At 32.9% G+C, this 19131-nt stretch overlaps 1 protein-coding gene across 1 annotated transcript in view; it reads left to right on the forward strand.

The window, feature by feature from the left end:
* Positions 1-18757, forward strand: part of LOC148951441 (proton channel OtopLc-like) — a 33980-nt gene extending 15223 nt beyond the window's left edge. The window contains exons 4-7 of the mRNA XM_089090888.1: positions 1330-1490; positions 5265-5418; positions 7760-7933; positions 12712-18757. Of these exons, the coding sequence (XP_088947014.1) occupies positions 1330-1490; positions 5265-5418; positions 7760-7933; positions 12712-13487 (1265 nt within the window). The 3' untranslated portion in view covers positions 13488-18757. The remainder of the gene's footprint in view (positions 1-1329; positions 1491-5264; positions 5419-7759; positions 7934-12711) is intronic.
* Positions 18758-19131: the final 374 nt, after the last annotated feature.

Genomic DNA, 19131 nt, shown 5'->3' on the forward strand with positions numbered 1-19131 from the left:
TCATAAAAAAGTTTGCATTTTCACAAAAAAAATGGGATTTGTAAAAACAGACGAATGCGCGCCACTGGAATGTGCTGATATTTTTATGTCTAAAAATGCTGTTCTTACATTTCGAAGGCTCTCTTTAAAAGACACATGTGAAGTTAAGCGCATTTTTGTTACACAACTTAGTCTAATTCAGAATTTAGCGAAGACTGTCTTTTTAGGACACTTCTTAGGAAAGTCAAATAGCAAAATTATATTGGAATAGGAATTGAATCCTGCTTACTGTATGTTGCTGTTTTCATACACTTTTTCCCAGGATTCCTGTCTATATTGGTTTTCCATTACAGATCAGGTTTTGTTTTAGGTTTCGAATGTTATTATATCACTCTTTTATGTTGTTTCTAATGATGAAGTGAATTGGTATGCACTAGTCTTTTTTTTTTCTTCGGAGTCTCGAATGATTTGGGATTCAACCTAGGTCTAAAAAAGTCAATACGCCTTGGCCAATTTTGCTTTCTTGTTTGAAATCAATACACGTGGGAGAGAAAGTTTCCAAAAATCCTCAATTTATTCTGTAAAGTTAAGTTTTTATAGCAGATTCTTTCCTTGCTTATTCTTATCAATGAGATATTATATGTATAAAGCTAAATGTATATCTGTTTTTCCCTTTTACATAGCATTGTTTTTAGCAACAGAGCCGATGTCTGCCTTAAAAAAGTTCTTTTTGTCAGATGGGTCATGTCACGGTTAGGCTTCTGACCATGAATTGAAGTTAAAGTGAAGTTCATTTGAAGTTAAATCGTACTAATTCATCTCTCTGGTAGCTGATGCTACAAAGAAGTGTCTGGTCCTAAAATACACTTTTGTGCGTTTTTACCCCCCACCCTCACAAAACTAATATGTTTCTACCAATACTTGCAGAAGATTTTTGCTAATGGAAAGGGGGGTCAGAAAAAGAAAATAGTTCATTTTTAGGGCGTAGGTTTCCCATAATTCCTATCTTAAAACATAGGAAATTAAAGAAAAATTGTCGGTCTTTGTTGCTTATGCTACAAAGACCAACGGTCAATACCCAAGCTTAAGCGGCGAGTTACCGGGTTTGAACACCCCGAGAAATTTTTTCTGACAGTTAAAAAAAGTAGCAAAAATGTATATAAACAAACTTTTTATGCATTTTTAGAGATTGTAAAGACCTAAATTTGTAAAAACCTCTTTGTTGGTAATGCTACTGAGACCAACGGTGAGTACCCAGGCTTATGCGGGGAGAAAAAGAGAGTTTACAATTATTTTTATCTGTCGCAAGGTGTGTTTATAGTTTTTTGCTAATTATATGCTATTTTGTAGCCTTTGGCATTGGTAGCATGGTGTACACTGGATTGGAATGTAGTCAGTTTTTTGAGCTTGATCCAGGCAGCAAATGCTATAGCGTGCTACAACTTGCGGGGCCACTCACACGGTTAGCCTTCATCTTCCTTCAGACATATTTTGTTTTTATGAATTCAAAGGTAATGCATTTTATTTCTAGGTCTATTTATATCTTAGATAAACAGCTTCACACATACTTTGTTTTTATGAAATAAAAAGTTAAACTTTTTCTAATTGTTTTTGCATTGCGGTGAAACGGTTTTTAGTCTTAGTAGGGGATAAGAATACATTAATAAAACCTCCCTGGGAAAATATTTAACGAACTAAAAGATTGTTTAGCAGATTCTATTCTTGCTTTCTTTTTTATACAAACGTTTACACAGCTAACTCAATTCATAATAAAAATTTATATATTTTTTTCCAACTTCTCCAAGATTTTTGCAACTGCAAAATAGCCATCTCTTAATCAGGTTTTAGCCAAAAATTGGCAAGTGAATTATAATCCATAATTTTGATACATAATATGACATATTATACGCGATTATCAAAATCTGGCAATAAGAATATATATCTTTAAAAAAATGATGTAATTAGAAAAAAAATATTATTTAATCATGGACTAAAGCTTAGTGACGAGATATCCCCAGAGTATAGACAAAAATGAAGACTGTTCCGAAGAAATCTGATATGAGGAAATTCAGGTTTGTCACAGAGAAAAAAATGCATCGAACGCTACCCAAAAAATGATCAAATTATCTGTAAATTTAAGTAAAAACATTAGTTGCACTTATTTTGCTTCTTTTTTAAATTTTGTTTTACATAAACCGAAGATACCGAAAAACTATTTTTATAAAAGGTCACAATATGTATATTGTAAAATGTATAAAATATAATATGTATATTTGCAAAATTTGTTTAACTTAACTAGGCTATGTTTTATGGAGTAACCTAGCCATGACTATTATTTCATCTAGAAAACATTTAAAATATTGTAATCTGCGTGGTTTCAGGAAATATTCAGTTCCAGGAAATATCCCTTTCAGAAATGTCCAAATAGATTTACACGTTTGCTTAAATTCCCCAATTAAGTGCATAGAGTCGTTCGTAAAGTTAATAAAGCTAAATCAACCTATTGTGTGCAATCATCTAAAGGAAGGTTTGTTTGCTACAGTAAATCTCTTAAAGTCAACAAGTTTAAATTATCATCCGAGGTGCCAAAAGCCTTGTTCCCTACTGCTACCACTTCTACTTACTCATTGTTATACCAAGCCACCTGAGACCAACCCGGTACACACACTTCCTCCAATGAAGCTCCAATCTGCAATAGATCCTTTCTGACAACCTCCCCTTACCCCACTATAAGATGTTCTGTTATTCGTTTGGTCCCTGATGGATAAAAGATCTGAAGCCGAACTGGCCACCCATGAACGAATGCCATGAAAGATGACAAACGGGTCTAGGGCCAGTAAGTGTTTCGTGGTTTGATGAAGGTAGCTGCAAATTGTAAATATAAGTAATTGTATGTTATATATTTTATTTTAATCTATTTTAGTTTTATATATGTTTTTTAGTTTTAAGCTTCTAGTTTCTTTTTTTACGCTGAAGACGCCTTGTTATATAAGGGTGAAATATTCGTTGGATTTTTGTTGTTTCTCTTCACTTTCATTTACTGGCCATAGACCCGTTTGTCATCTGTATATTCATTTCTTTGTTTTTCCCCTGATTGATAAAAAAAGCCATTTTAGACACATACTTGTTTTGTAGAAAGTATGTTAATTTTGTGAGCCCTATATGAGCTGGGTATATATATTGCAAAATTTTAATAATCTCGACATTCACATGTTGTCATTCATATATGAAATAGGACTCTGGAATAGACTCATGAATAAAGGATATGTAGGAATTGATCTATTTCTCTCAAACACGAAAGGTTTAAGATATTTCGTCTTAGAACTGTTTGTTTTATCAGCCCCTGTAAATCTTTTGGTGTTAGAAAAAACCAAATAAAGAATATAACCCTGCTAAGGAGAATTATAAGCTGTTTGACTGAAACAATAAACATGAAAATTACAGAAGAAACTAAACAGACCAGAGAAGTTCCTTATTATATGGAAGTCGCAGACTAGGAAAATTCGCCAATTATAGTGTATTTTAAAATTTTAACGTTAATCAGGTCAAATAATAGATTACCATTCCATGCATTTTTTTGTAAATTAAAGTAAATAGTAAATGGAACAACTTGAAAATTTTTAAGCATAGTTTTTACATCAAAAATATATTTATATTTAATCTTTTTTGTCTTTAAAATTGTATCCAATAAATTTTTGGTATAGCTTGAAATAAAGACATTTGCATGTGGGATTTTGCTTGTCAGTTGTTCTTATAAAAGAGATGAATAAATTTGGTTAAAACATATAATCCAATGGCCTTACAATCTTACTCTTCTGAAAAAAAAAACATCAAACACATACTTATTTGGTTTCTCATGTAGATTTAGCAAATGTCATTATATGTTTTTTTCGGACATTATCCTTTATTTTGACATTGACGATTATCAATAAATTAAAGCGCTAGTGTAATCAAAGCATCCACTAGTTTCCATGAGTATGATAATCAAAGAGGAGAATAGAAATATAGATAGGTCGTTTATTTCAAAAGCCCAAGAGCCATAGACACACAAAAAAATTTTGAAAAAAAAAAAATCACCATTAGAACATACTACATAGCGAAACAATACCTAATGATAATTTAGCGAGAAAATAATCGTAATTCTATAAAATAATTAATAATTAAATGTATAAACTATTCCTTCTTTCTAAGTTTTTATTGTATGTAAACACCAACACGAAATATTGTGGTTGGATTACTACTTTGTAAAATACCAGGAACCAGCAAAACAATCCCATGTAAGTATGGGATTGCATAGGGATAACTGGGATAACTATGCAATTATATACATAGTTTGAATAATATTTTGCTCAACTGTTATAATTATATCCTCGCTGACTGGTTTCTGCTCATTGCGGTCCTGGCTTTAAGTTAAAAAAATAAATAAAAAATCAGAAATTAATTTGTTTCTATCCAAATAAAGTTCTACAGAAAGAATAGCTAAGATGAAACTTTTAAGTAAAGCCCATCACAAATTTTTGAAATCCCGCGCAACATCGGTTGAGAGGATGTGATGTATTTTGGAGCATACATGACGAAAGTAGGGCGGTGCTGCTATCCTTGGGTTGACACCTTTGGGTGACTCGGTATAGCCAGCTGCTATTCTACTAATAATAATTTGATGAACCATGGCGTTGAGCAAAATCTCTTGTTGCAATGCTTTAGCAGTGTCAATACTTGTGTGATTTCTGCAAGGAGCATCTGATTTAATGGAAAGGAAGAATATAGTGAATTGTGTAAATGATGAGATTACAATTAATTTACTTTACTCCATTAAATTGGGAATGTAGCCCAATATTGTATGTATCATGTTTTGATTGATGGTTCCTTGATTGTTACAATTTATACCGTCCATTGAAGCCGAATCCAACGAGCTCAAAATACCTATGAACGTAGAATGAAGCTATGAAATCGTCAGAGAAAAAATGAGCATCAGTATATTGGATTAGTATCGAGCAAATTACAAACATCAACTGAGTGGGCGGTATCTTCGGTCGTCTCCTCCAAAAACTGCACTCAAAAAGCTTATGACTGGTGGTGCAGACATAGAACGGCCACTTGAAAAATAGATTGATGGGTTACTGCGGTCCAATTGCAACGGTATTAATAGGGCTTAATTTAGAAAACTAAAAATTCCTATTTATGAAGAATTCTGTGAAACTATGGAATGAAAAGTTGAAACAATTTACGCGAATTTTCAATATTTTAGTTATTCAAAAGGTTAATCAGAAATATTTTCTTTTCAGTTAATATCGAGACGGTACAAGGCTGTTTTCTGTTTTGGTTTAATTCACATGATTGCAACGAATATGTGCATTTGGATATCTGTCGTTATTACAGAAGCTAAAATCGAAGTGGATGCTCTTGAAGGATATTTTCCTGATACCATAAATCAATCTGGTAAGCTTAATTTTGCAGCATATTGAAAAGCTCCCTTAGTTCTTTCTCAATTCTCTCTCCCTCTCTCTCTCTTCCTAGTGTTTTACTTCTATCTTTCTTCTTTTGGTTCCATGTATTGACGATTGAATATCAATTTACTAGAATTCTAGTTGTTCCATGAATTGTAAAGTGCTGTACCGTTGACTTTTCTTAAACCCTCTAATTAGTAATTAGTGTTAAAATTTCGTATCTAATTGTCCTCTTTTCTGGTTTTAATTGAGATAACTGGTGACATTTCCCTCAGTCAAATCTTTGATTAAGACAAAGCGAACAAAAATTGTCCAATAACAAAGGGGAGCTGCCCGTCCTTGACCTATGATCTCTTGTATGTATATTACTCTTCTTCTTAAAGAGTATTCTTCCAAGAATATTATTTTGTACTTCCAAAGATATGTACATTTGTACCCTAGGATTTATTTGATCCTTTCTGGCCCTGTGTCTTTCGTCATAATTGCTTTGAAATTAAGTCTTCTGCCTATATGATAATATATTAATATTGTATATGATAAAATTTTAATAGCTTTTAAACTAAGAAAGGAGTATTTGACGTTGCCAATGAATTGCCGTTATAAATAAACCATGACCTGAGTTTTGTACTCGAAGTTTTTTTTTTCTTAAGTTTTAAGCGAAAATTTAGGATCATTGTCTTTATATGGTGTGATATATTCCAACATATGAGCCACTCGGACCATGGTTTAATTAGAAGAAACAAAAACAAAACGAAACCAGAAAAAGAAATGCACAAAGTCCAGGGGTTGCGTGACCTTAACCATCAAAAAGTCACCTCCTTAGGCCTCAATTTTTTATGAGAAGGGCAGGGGGGAGGGTCTATTTACCGCCTTGGCTTTATTCTAATGGGTATATTTAGATTGAGCGTTAAAAATTCGTGCCGAGAGGAGTTAGGCTGCCAAAAAATTCTCGTTTTTGATACTCCCATTTGAACCAAATAATAAGCTTTAATAAAATTAGCAAATTTAATAAAATTATTTAATAAAAAGGAAGAGGTAACGAGAAATATCTAGAGGAGGTCAGAATTTTATGGAAAGTAGCAAAGTGTGAAGCTCTGACTGTATTTGGGTTATAAAGAGGTGTTTGCCGCCAGGTTGGTATCGCGCGACCTTGTGCTTCGGAGAGATGTTGCTAGTGGTAGTAGTGGCAGTATTTACACAAAAGTAGACTTCCAAGCTATTCCAGTGAATTTAGTAAGTTTCCAGTTGGCTTTCTTAAGTGAAAGTAAATTGGTTTTGATTTAGAAAAAAAAGTTTAGCAAGCTTATAAATCGCTCGCAGTAAGCCCATCAAGGGCTTACCACCCCTTGACGGGCTGCGGAATGAATTAAGGAAAGAGGAATGACAGACTAAGAGCCAAATTCAGTCAAGTTTAAATGTAGTTTGGATGAGGTGCAGCTGCTGAAAGAACAAACCTCTTGGATGCAATGAATACTTCATATTGAATAACATGTCGATGAAGTCAATACAAGTCGTTTCGTTATATATAGTCATTAACGTGTCGACTCGTTTGCTAATAAAAAGGGTGAAGAACTGTCAACTCTGTAAATGGAACAGAAAACAATACAAACTTTGAAGCAAACAGAAGATAATCATATAAAAGGAACAAACTTTGCAATTAATTCGTGTTAGTTCCATAAGTGCATCAAGTTCCTAACTTCAATGCTTATGATTATTGTATAAAGTAAGTAAAGTAAAAAAGTGCTTACTTTGCTATAGAATTTTGGAAACTGGCTAATTCAATGCTTAAAGTTACTGTATAAAGTAAAGTTTATAGAAGTTAATTAAAGCAAAACTAGTTCTATTCTAAGCTGTTGTTTTTTTTATCTAAACGTGATCATTATTTTCATTTTTGTTTTGCCAAATTAAGCATATACAAACCCACTGGTTGCATTCTTTTATATTCTTGTGTGAAACCCAGTACACTTGCTGTTTGATCATTTTAATCAGTCATTTCTCATATGTGTAGATCAGATTATAAATTATGGGGCATTGCTCTCCTGTCAGTGTCCATGTATGTGGCTGAATAATAAGCAAAGAAATTATTAAATTTTTACTGAAAAAGAAATCATAAATGAATCTTTGATGTTAGATAATAGAATGGCTTTAATAACTAAAACTGGACTTTTATGAAACTCTTATCCTGTCATAGTTTATTCCTTTTTATTATAGTTTATTCTTATTCAGCTTAGTTGCTAGTAGTAGTATTAGTAATGGTGTTCACATAAACAAAGACTTTGTCCTTAATAAAACGGCTTTTATGCTGCTTTATTTTTCTTTTTTTGTATTTATAGGCAATATTAGTAATGATGTAGACTCATTCGAATCACTGCCAGAACCAATTGCACGGCGAAGGATAGAACCGATGTCATTGATCTGTCATCGCACAGGCATCATGGGAAAATTTCTTAATAGATACTCTCCGTTTTTATCACCATGTGTCATAGCTTATTCTCTTATTTCGTCTGGTAAGTCGTCGGAGAACCCTTACGCTTACGTTTTTTTTTTCAATTTTAAGTACTTAGGATCAGTAGCCTACCATTAATCATATGAACAATTACTCGTTGCTGTGGGTAGACAACCAAGTTTATTCCCTTGTGTTGATCGTTGCGCTTCTCAATTCAGTTTATCGCCTACATCCATCTAACGTCTTTTTCCTTCAGTTGATTGAACAAGAGGTAAAGGCATAGTAATCTAGATTCTTTCATACGGAAGGTTGTGCAAAAAATACAGGTTCTTTTTGACATATCTCGGTGACATTTATTTCTATGACATTAGTTTTGACGTTTGTTATATTTCTGTGACTTGGAAATTAGAAAAATATGGGTACACAACCGAAAAAAAATACTGCTGTCCCTAATAGAAATAAAATGGATTTTATTGAGATTCTAGCAATGTGACTCCATCATTTATTCTGAGGAATCCTTGATCATACCTATTTTCTGTTCAGTATCTTTACTCTATGAATCTTGTCGCAGGGTCGTCATGTGGAATGTGTTAGTTGGTGTACACATTGACCGCTTCAAGGTTGATGTGGGGTTAACGTTTTTGATACACTGGCAGATGTATCAAATTCCTTGACGTATCTATGTGATCCCAGAATCATGTATCACTTATGTTCTAAAACGAAAAATTTAGGATAACTCGGATGAAAAGGAAGCGGATGGATTCCTAGGTTAAATATTTTTATTTATTTACCACATGCTCAGAAAATATATTTTAATTTGTTTCTTCTTTTTTAATATTAACAGGAATACTAAAGCTAAATTTTCGAGGAGCAAAGTAACGGCTTTCAATCAGACTAATTATTACTAATACTACTACTAACAACTCATTGCAGTACCAAGCCGCAAAAGGCCAACACAGCTGCATACATTCCTTCTCCACCCCAACCTGTTCAAGCTTCATTCCTTACCCCCTTCCAGGAGTTTCCAATTTACTTTAAATAATTCCTTATGACCTCTTCCAAACCCATTGGGGGATGACCCCTACCCGTTTCGATTGGTTCCAAATAGATGGTCATGAAGAACAACGTTTGGAATCTGCCATCCTTCATCCGTAAAACGCATCTTAGTCATCTCAACCTTTCCTTCACTATATTCCTTGAAACTGGGGTAGAACCATATCTTTCGTACAGCTTGTTGTCTGATATACGGTCAGTCAAACAGGTACCTAAAACTATCTGTAGTTTTAAAATAAAAACTTCATTAATCCTGTTAATTGGGCCCAAGATAATAACATTAACTTCCAAGGAGCTTTTACTCTTGAGAACAAAGAATTTTAGAAACTGATAAAAGAATAAGTGTTGGCGCTTTAAAACCTAATAATAATTTAGAATTAAGCCAATTAAACTAGCTAAAAATTAAGCCACGTACGTGTAAGCACTTGGATACATGGGGACAATTCTGGCGATAAACTTCTGTGAAATCTAAGTAGTATAGCAATAGCAATAGTAGTGGCTGCAATAGTAATGGCTATGATAATAATAGTAGTAGTTACAGCAGTAGTAGCAGTGGTAACGGTAGTAGTGTAAGTGTTTCCCCAGTGTTTCGGGGCAATAAAGTCCTTTTTGCTTTCACTATGAGGTTTCATTTCAAGTAAAATAGAAATAAAAACAGGAAAGAAATTTGTTTAAGTAAACCGAGGTTTTTTTTTATTAGTTATTGGAGAATTATTACTCTTGTTAATTTTTTGAGTTTCTGCCCAATAAATTTAGCTTGAAGAAATACTAATTACAATTGCCATGTCAGTTTTGTGTACTTCTTTTTTTTTTTTTTTTTTTTTTTTTTTTTTTTTTATCTCGATGTTGTATTGTATATTGACCTATCCAACACGTACACAGGAGCCTTTATTGTCTGAAGGGGTGTGTAAAAATAAAAAATAAACACAGCTATGTAATAGATATTTATTATGTATAGACATTACAAAATGTTAAATACATAGATAGAGCCGGATATAAGTTTTCGATAGACAAAAAGTTAATGTACAAATGCTAGGATAAGTTGTCACATTTTGAGTTTTGAGGGAGATCGGGGCCACTTGTGACTCTGCTATAAGTGGAGTTTTAGTTATCATTGGGGTATTTTCTGCGACGTGTCCTCATCTATCTGTAAATTATAAATATACAAGAGCTGCTTCACTGGCTTTTTAGCTAGCGAAAAACGTTGTATGTTCGCATTTTCCACCCCCTCTACACCCTTGGCCGTTTGCCTTTGTAAATATTTTGTCTATCTTTTCTGGAAAGTTTGACCTGGAAAGTTTTTGTCTTCCTCCACTCGCTTCATTTGGCAGGTGTTTGAACCTTCGGACCACACACGCTTGTCCTAATGACATTTTTATGTTTTACTTTGTTTTTTTTAGATAATTTCGGAGACCACACTGCCTTTCCATGACGATAAATAAAAGTTCAAATAGGGATAAAATCCTTTTAATAGACAGTGATGAGAGAAATTCACAAAAATACCAGATATTTCGGTCACATATACAGTGACCGTCCTCAGTAGTAAAACTCAGAGTTTTACTACTGATGACGGTCACTGTATATGTGACCGAAATATCTGGTATTTTTGTGAATTTCTATCATCACTGTCTATTAAAAGGAGTTTATCCCTATTTGAACTTTTATTTACTTTGTTTTTTTGTTCTGTTTAGGTTTTTCTTATAACCTGTAGGTTGCTATACTTTTTATATTAATTGATTTGTTTACATATTGTCATGTTCCCATCATTTGATTAAAATATGTTTATACCTGCATTGAGCTACACCATACCTAAGTCCCTGGTTCAAGCTAAAATGTTTTAAGATTAATCAAACTGTAAATAGTTTATTGTCTCTCTTTATTTGTCCTTTTCTTTCTCATTTTTTGTCTCCTGTAATTGCTCTATTGGTTCATTCTCTTTGTGATTAATTTGATGTCGTTTTCATTCTTGTTTTTACTCCGAGTTCTTTTCTTGTAAAGAAGTTTGGCTTTTTTTTGTTAATCTTTCTTTGTTGCATTCTTTTTGTATTATGAAAGGCAATGTAGTCTTATCAGTCGTTTAAAATGATTTGTTAATGAATTGCAGATAAAGTTATTTTGTTGCAAATTTATCTGTGTAGCGTTTAAAACCAAAAATGTTGCTTCCTTGTCAAAAATCTAGTTTGTAAACGAACTAAAGACATCAAATATCAAAAGCAGCTTGTAAAAAATTTGTCGATTTTTTTCTTTAAAGTTCATGAAAATTCTGCTTGTTCTTCTGGCTAGCTTAAAACCAAGTTCTAGCCAGAAAAAATTTATGTTGAATATTAAATGCAACGTTTTTAAAAAATTCCTTTTCAATATGGAGTCAGAAGTAGAAAGTAATTTTTCTCTTGAGAATCCATGAATATGAGTGAAAATAAGGGATGCAAAACGGATTGGGCTTTACTTAACACAGATATAAAATTGTTCTAAGAGTTGAAGGCATAAACGAAACAAGTCGGCGAGTTGAGGAAAACGAGTTAAAAAGATCAGGTAATGTAAAGCCTAGTCTGTTTTGGCGCCCCTTTTTTCACTTATATTCATAGATTCTCAAAAAAAAATATTATCTACTTTTTAGTCCGGTTTTAAAACAAGTTCAGAAAAATGTTATATTTACTTTTCGACTTTATAGATTTCCGGTTTTAGTAACGGAATTTTTCTGTCGCAATACTGCAAAGAATTTTGAACTTCTGATCAGAAAGTAATAAGTTTTCATTATTTTTGCTTCGTTGACCTTCAACATTTTGAAAGAGAACACGTATTTAAAAAAAAATGTCATTTCTAAAATTCGAACTTAAGTTGCCATGGCTGCAAACAAGTGTGCTAACCACTTCACTATCAATTCTAACATATAATTTTTTGTTTTATAATTGTTGCTATGCCCAGTTACGTGTTAATGTTCGAAGAAGGCTGGGATGGCGAGGGGGTATGCACGAGGGGGAATTTCGGTGTTTTATTATTGCAATGTCACGGGAAGTGCATGTACTGAAAAAAATTGGAAGTGATTACAGATTCGCAAGTGGTCAAAAAATGGCTCACAAAATTAAACAAATTTATGTGACAAAAAAAAGTTGAAAACGAAGTTGGAAACAAAAGAATTGAGGAAAACGAGTAAAAAAAGGAGCGTTTTTCTTTTACATTTTGCTCAGGAAGAAGTCAGGGTGGGGTTTTCAATAATGATTTAATATGGCACAAAATTCCAAGCACGGAATTGAATTTAATCATATTTTTTAAATCTTTAATTAATTGAACATGACCAAATATAATCCATGAATTTTCCAATTTGTTCTATTCCATTTTCTTCTTTCTTATTTTTAGTTTAATTTGTAACATCAAGTTTTACACTTTGTTTAATTGGCTCATTTTTTGTGCCATATTTGTGTGACATTCTAAAGTAAACAATCACTCATCATCTCCGAATTTTATAAAAAGTAAATTTCTTAATAATTTTTTTGCTGAAAAATCGTTTTAATAATTACTGACAAACTATTACGTAGAAACCATTGCTGATGAGAAAATTGATTAATACGTATAATTCAATTAGTTAATTAAGATTTATTAACGTCTCGATTTTGCTAAAAACAAGCCTTTTAGCATTAAAAAGAATTGCTTGTTCAAGCTTAAAATTTGACCATGATTGTTCTTAGCGTTAGAATTAGTAAAAAAGACAATTTAAAAATTTCTACTTGCTAACTTAATTTCCAGTGTTTTGTTTCTAATAACTATTCAAATCTAATTTTCTTCAAGGCATACTTTTTGTTATTTGGCGACGAACATTAAAAACGACATACGAACGATCATCATTGCTTCAAGTCCGCATACCTGAATCTAAGCAGTCACTAGATGGATCTCATTCAAATCGTGGTCTATTCATTGGAGTTATACTGTTTGTATCGGCCATATTGAGTCTCATATTGTACTTTATTCTTGTAGATCAGCCAAGCTTGCGTAAGGATGCTGTTGTTGCTTTAAACTGTGTTGAACTCACTTTGTATACAGTTACACTGCTATCTGTTTTATTAGGGATTTATGAAATGAGGGTTTTACGATTTCGAAGCATGAGAACACGTCTTAAGCTCGATAATGCACTTTTAGTTATTTCACAAACTGGCATTATGGTTTATTGTATTTTTACAATAACGGCTAGTTATTTTTCATCAAGTTCAAGTCCTTTGATGCTCTTTGCATCATTAGCCAATCTTTTACAAACATGTGGACAAACACTTTTTGTTTTAAATGCTATGCGTCGCGTTGCCAAGAATCTGGAACAGGTGAAAAAGAAACCAGGGAGGCAGGTGGTAACGTTTTTATTTGTGGCCAACTATGCTATGTGGGCTTTGAATATATTTGAAAAATCTCGGGCAGAGGCACACCCTCTGCAACTTGATTTTTTTGGAATTTGGGCATGGTCTGTTGTTTCTCAGGTTACATTACCGCTTGCGATTTTTTATCGCTTTCACTCGACTGTCTGTCTTTTTGAAGTTTGGAAAAATTGCTATAAATTGAAACCGGATCAGCTTTAAGGATGGGATTAGAGATATTTCAAATTTATAAGATGGTTTACCTCCATTGTCCTTACTGATATTAAAAATGTGCTGCCATCTAGCAATCATACGCAATGCTTTGTGCATTGTGTGATATTCAAATCACATTTTTTTAGTATGTCGCAAGATAAAGAATAAATATACACAAACTTCAATGCGTGTACGTTTTAGTTTTCATTTATTGTCGATTTCCTATATTACTAAATTAACCCTATGCTAGTTTGATCTCATTGATGACGCTGTGTCCGTGAGGACAGGGGTTCGAGTCCTGGTGTCGCTTGTCATTTGGTTTTGAACGGGAGTCAGGGCTGTGTCTCTGTAGTTTCAGCCAGCGTTCGACCCAGCTCTACATGGGTACCTGGACAAATCTGGGCAAGGTAAGGAGGAAGGGTGTGTGAAAGTGAAGGATGGCTGGCTCCCGTTGTACTTCTTGGCTCAGTCCCCGCTGGTTCGGACTTTAGAGTATAGTGCCGTATCCTTTACATTCTTTACCTTTTCTTCTTATAGCGGGTCTTGATGAAAGTTGTTACAAGCGCTTACCATTATGTCAGCAAAAAAATTAACCGACATTATCAACTCTCGAATGAGATTAGCAATTGTCCATGGGGACGCTAGATGGCAGAAGAGCATTTTTATAACAGAAAATCGTTAAAGTTGAGAATAATCTTAAGATGTGTTCCAGAACTCAATTATAATTAATTACTTTCTATACCATTAATTACATGCTATAACCTTCTGTCTAAAATGACAGATAACAACAGATTCAGTATATAAAATGTTTATAATGAATAAAACGGACTAATATTGCAGTCCACTCTGTACTTGTAATAATACAAAATTCTTATGATTATAACAGATAATTCATCACGATTGATTATAATGGAGTTTGGGAACCCAGCTTCAGTTTAAATGCTTGACGAACGAGTTTAGATCAAGCATGCAAATAATTTGTGCCATTAAATACTCACCTGAAAATCGTCCTTTTTGTTATTTCAATTGGTTTAATATTATGAACTTATCTTGATTTTAATATCGCATCATTGATTTTTACCTCATATATAACACTGTCATTGACATGATTGTGCTAATTCATGTGAAAAGACATTTGTAACAAAGCATTAAATAATGCTATAACACCATGGGCGCCCATAAGCTGAGTTCAAGGGGGGGGGGGAGGGCTTACCTGGTCTAATTGGCACTTTTAATGCTATATAATAGAAATCTTAGAGCAAAAATATAACAATAAGGCAGCATCATTCAGCCAGCCTCAGCCTTTTGGGCGTCCGTGTATAACACTGCTTTTAAAATATGTGAATTCACTCTACTTTCTGCTTACTGTAAGCCTAGTAGAGGTGCCAATATTATTTAGTCTAAGTATGCTTTTATATGCGTATATCTACGATTAATAAAATTCTAAACTAATTAATTATGTTTATCAAAATAGGCATACTTCCATGAATTTTCCTACTACGGCTTCTTCTAAGGGCGGCTATGTCGTTTGACACTGAACCTTAAAGTCAATATAATTTTATTTGCCAATGAAATTTCGGTTAGTTGGTTTTCTATCATTTGTCTGGGTTTTCTTATTTAGGAATTTCGAATTCTGGCTCTATGTTGATAGACCCTTATATTCACTTGTAATAGCCCTAGCTTTGCGATTTAATAATTTCAGGTGAGGCGTGTTCACTTGGAGTGGATCTTTGACCCCCTTGGAAATTTCACAATTTTTATAGTACGTTTACATTTTAGTTTAATTTTCAAAGTGTCTAAATTTGACGAACTTGCTCCCATCCTCTCAAATAAATTCCAGAATTTGGGTCTATCTCAGACAGACTAGCTGGAAGTATTTATTTCATAAAGAGTAGTGGGACTAAAGAGGACATGGACTTAAACAAGAAAGGGAAAACCAATTGGATTAAAAACAATAGGATTGTAAGCAGTAAAGTCATGCTCAGTTTTCTTAAAAACTACAAATAAACCCTTACAACTCAACATCTTGAACCGGGAGGGTATGAGATAAATATTTTAATAGGGAATGGGAGGGGGGGTGAGTCTGAAAGCTAAAAAAGTGGTTTTAGTACAATTTTTTTAATCTTACCCTAGCTGTTAAAGTACGAGTTTGATGAATTCTAAGAGTTATTTATCTGATCCTACCATGAGTTTTAGTTTCACTAGTTTTGAGTAATCAGTAATTTGTTACTGAACAAACTTTCCAATCACCGAGATTGTATTTTTTGATTTTGCTTATGCCTTGCCTGTCTTTTGGGTTCGTTCGAATACCAGTGCAAAAAAGCGGTAATTTTGTACCTTTACTTATCTCTATATTATCTTTACGGGTTTTTAGAGCAGCTATTTTTTCTGTTATTTAATTTCTTGTGATTCAATGGGAAAGTTTTTATTCATGTTTTTTTTCCTAAGGAATACATTTGTTGCAACCTGGCCTTTGTATTTGTTTCGTTTACTTGAATATGGGTTTTAACTGATTTTCATTAATACACTGTTTTCAATTGGCTTTCTTTACATTTTGATCAATTTAATGTTCTTTATATTGAATTTAGTTAGATTGCATAATCTTTTCTTCTTCTGTTTTTTGTATTTAATGAATTATCGCTGTAATTAGGCATATTCTAAAATGTCAGATCCTGTGTTCGTTTTAAATTTTATTTAATGCTACTGCCTGCGCTGGCTTTTCTCGTGAGTTTATATTGCTCCCGTGTTGTTATTTCTCAGAATGTCTCTCTGTTGCTTTATTTCATAGTGTGTTTTATTATTTAGGTCATGAATTTGATTGACCCTCTTAAAGAGCTTTTCCTTTATCCCTGTCAGCAAAAAAAGAAAAAAAACATGCTAACAGTCGTTGGAATAGAAAGTCAAAAAAAGAAAAAACATGCTAACAGTCGTTGGAATAGAAAGTCAACTTGTTGACGCCATCTTGCCGAAACGAAGATGAGAGGGTGAAGGGGCAGGACATATACCATAGCCCACAATTGTTCCAAATTTTTTTACAAAGCTATTTTTCTAAATTTCTCACTGTTTACTTAAAGCTAATGGTTCTTCAGTTGTGCTAAATGTTCTTATGAAAAATGCAATTATTTTGATTGCTTTATCTTTGCCTTATTCCGTCAATTCGTTTTGTCTTCAAATATCCCCAGTTCAAATATCGGAATGGCCGGAAAGCTATTAAATATATAAGTAAAATATAGTAAAATAGTACTAATTTGTTAAGAAGAGCATCTAAGAGCCAGACTTGAGGTAGGCATTGACAGTTTACCGACTCTATATGCCCTGTTTGTGCATTTGTATATTTTTGAAATTTTGTTTTTTGAAAAATTTTCGCTCTGGTTGATGCTTATCTTCATATTTTGTTGTTTAATACACAAGAAAAGTTTCTCATTCTTCTGTGTAGGATTTCCTCTCAACATTTTTAATGGTAATAGACAGGACAGATCTTGACTTAAATCAATCTTAGTTTTTATAGGGTAGTTAGGTACATTATACATGAAAATGAAGCTAAGTAACCTAAATTAGCGGGTTTTAAGCTTTCTTGAACTGATTTACTGTTTTGTGAAATTTACTCACAATTTCTCAACATAGGTAAGTGTTAACAGGACACGATTTTTTTTTTTTTCAGTGTTATTATTTTCTCCTATTAATTTTGGTAATTTCAAGGCTCTATTAGTATTATTACTAATATTATCAATTAAAAATTTTAATTATTATAACTAATATAATAGAGAAACTATCACTAATAAAAATAAAATGCTATTAACTTTACTATTATATTTTATTTAAATCAATGAAACTAAACTTGCAAGAATTTGGGAGGTGAAAAAGAGTATGAACAGAATTTTAAAGCTTAAAATTTTACTTTGTCTTATGGAGGGCATGTTACAATAAAAGTTTATGCAGCTCTCTGCCCAATTAAATCTCCTCCCAACTAAACCTACTTCCATTTTCATATCAGAGTCCTCCTCATAAGTTTTTGAGTGGACGGTTGCACTTCACTCCTTAAGATATAAAGTAAATGAGCTTTTTCGTTTTTCTTTTAGTTGTAGCTAGAGGCTAAATCCAAGTATTTTATACTGGGTAGCGCCTTGGTTATATACCTCAATTGGAATTAGTGGATGGGGAACAATGAAATAAACCACGTAAAAACAAAATATTAAAGACAAAAAAAAAATAAACAATAATAATAAAATAGAAAACAAGAAATAACTCTGTGGTGGTACAGTAGGATTGGTCTGTGCTCTGTAATACGAGACTCAGAGTTCGATCTCAGCTGCTGCAAGGCTTTAAGTTGCATGAAGATCATGCATTAGTGTCTCCAACTAAGGAAGAAGAAAACAAGAAATAACACAAAAACAGTTAACAAATTTTAATGATAGATGAAAAGTCTTACAAAGGAAACAACTGATTTCTATTTCGATACAACAAAAACTTCTGTTATCGAATAATCGTCTAACCTTGCATGATTACCTTACATGAAGGAAAAACAGTCAAAAAGACCTACTTGATAGTCATAGAATAGTGAGGAGATGGTAAAGCTGCGACTAATAACGGTAAATATCCAATAAAACTATTCAAATAGGAGAATATTTTTTTAAGAGAATATTCTACTCAATTAAAATAAAAGTAAACTCAAGGATATAGAGCAACATTAAGTAAATAAATGACTACCGCCACAGACGGCTGTCAAATTCACATTAATGACGGGGCAATGTAAAGTTTTAAGTGAGTTCCCAGCAACTGAAAGGTCGATTAGATAGCCTATGCGCCAGCAATGGCTCTGGTGGATCTTTTTATTTTTATCTAAGTGTGTTGAGAATGAAACGAGATAGAAACAGATTAACCCGATTGATGCAATTTGTTTAGTTTAAAGAGATGGACTTTTCATCTAAGAATTAGAAAGAACGTCCTGTAACACCATGAGCTACCGCATCCGAGATGTAAGTTAAATATGTATTTATGGGTAATGTTTAAACAGCTCTCTAGTTACCTGATTAATTAATCTTTATCCGGAACAAGAATCTTCATTCAGCTTTAGTATTTGTTGTTTTACTGAAAATTTTAAAGCTTTGTCTTATTGCTTCTGATGGCTGAATTAGTCTCCCCTTGACAGCCGGAATATTGGTAGTTGTGTTGTTTTTTTCGTTGTTGTATCTGTGTGTTCTTATTTCTAATTTTTCTGCAATTTGCGTGTTTTCTAAGCTGTATATTGTACTTTTTCAAATAAAGTATTTTATCTTCAATGTTTCACTCAGTGTTCTTCTATAGATTTAAAAGCTTGAATTTATTGCTCGAGGATATGTCTGCTCTGCTAATTTGGCGTATGACTGTGATAAGCGTTTCCTTTAAAAATCTGTAATTTGTAATTCACTGAGAAAAAGTGAAACTTGGGAAAAATTTCAGAACTCAATTATTATTACTGATCATTAGTTGTTTGGTATTACCTTCAGCCTAAAACGGCAGATAAAAACAAATTCAGCCCGCTACAATGCTAGTATAATACATAAAAGGGAATAACATTACAGTCCATTCCACACTTGTAATAATTCAAACTGCTTACAATTTTGTCGTGTTGGTTGTGAAGGAATGAATATAGTAATAAATAGTTAATTACCGT

The sequence above is a fragment of the Artemia sp. Qi Xiang Cuo genome, chromosome 6 (assembly GCF_049724085.1).
Source record: "Artemia sp. Qi Xiang Cuo chromosome 6, ASM4972408v1, whole genome shotgun sequence".
Taxonomy (NCBI): Eukaryota; Metazoa; Arthropoda; class Branchiopoda; order Anostraca; family Artemiidae; genus Artemia; species Artemia sp. Qi Xiang Cuo.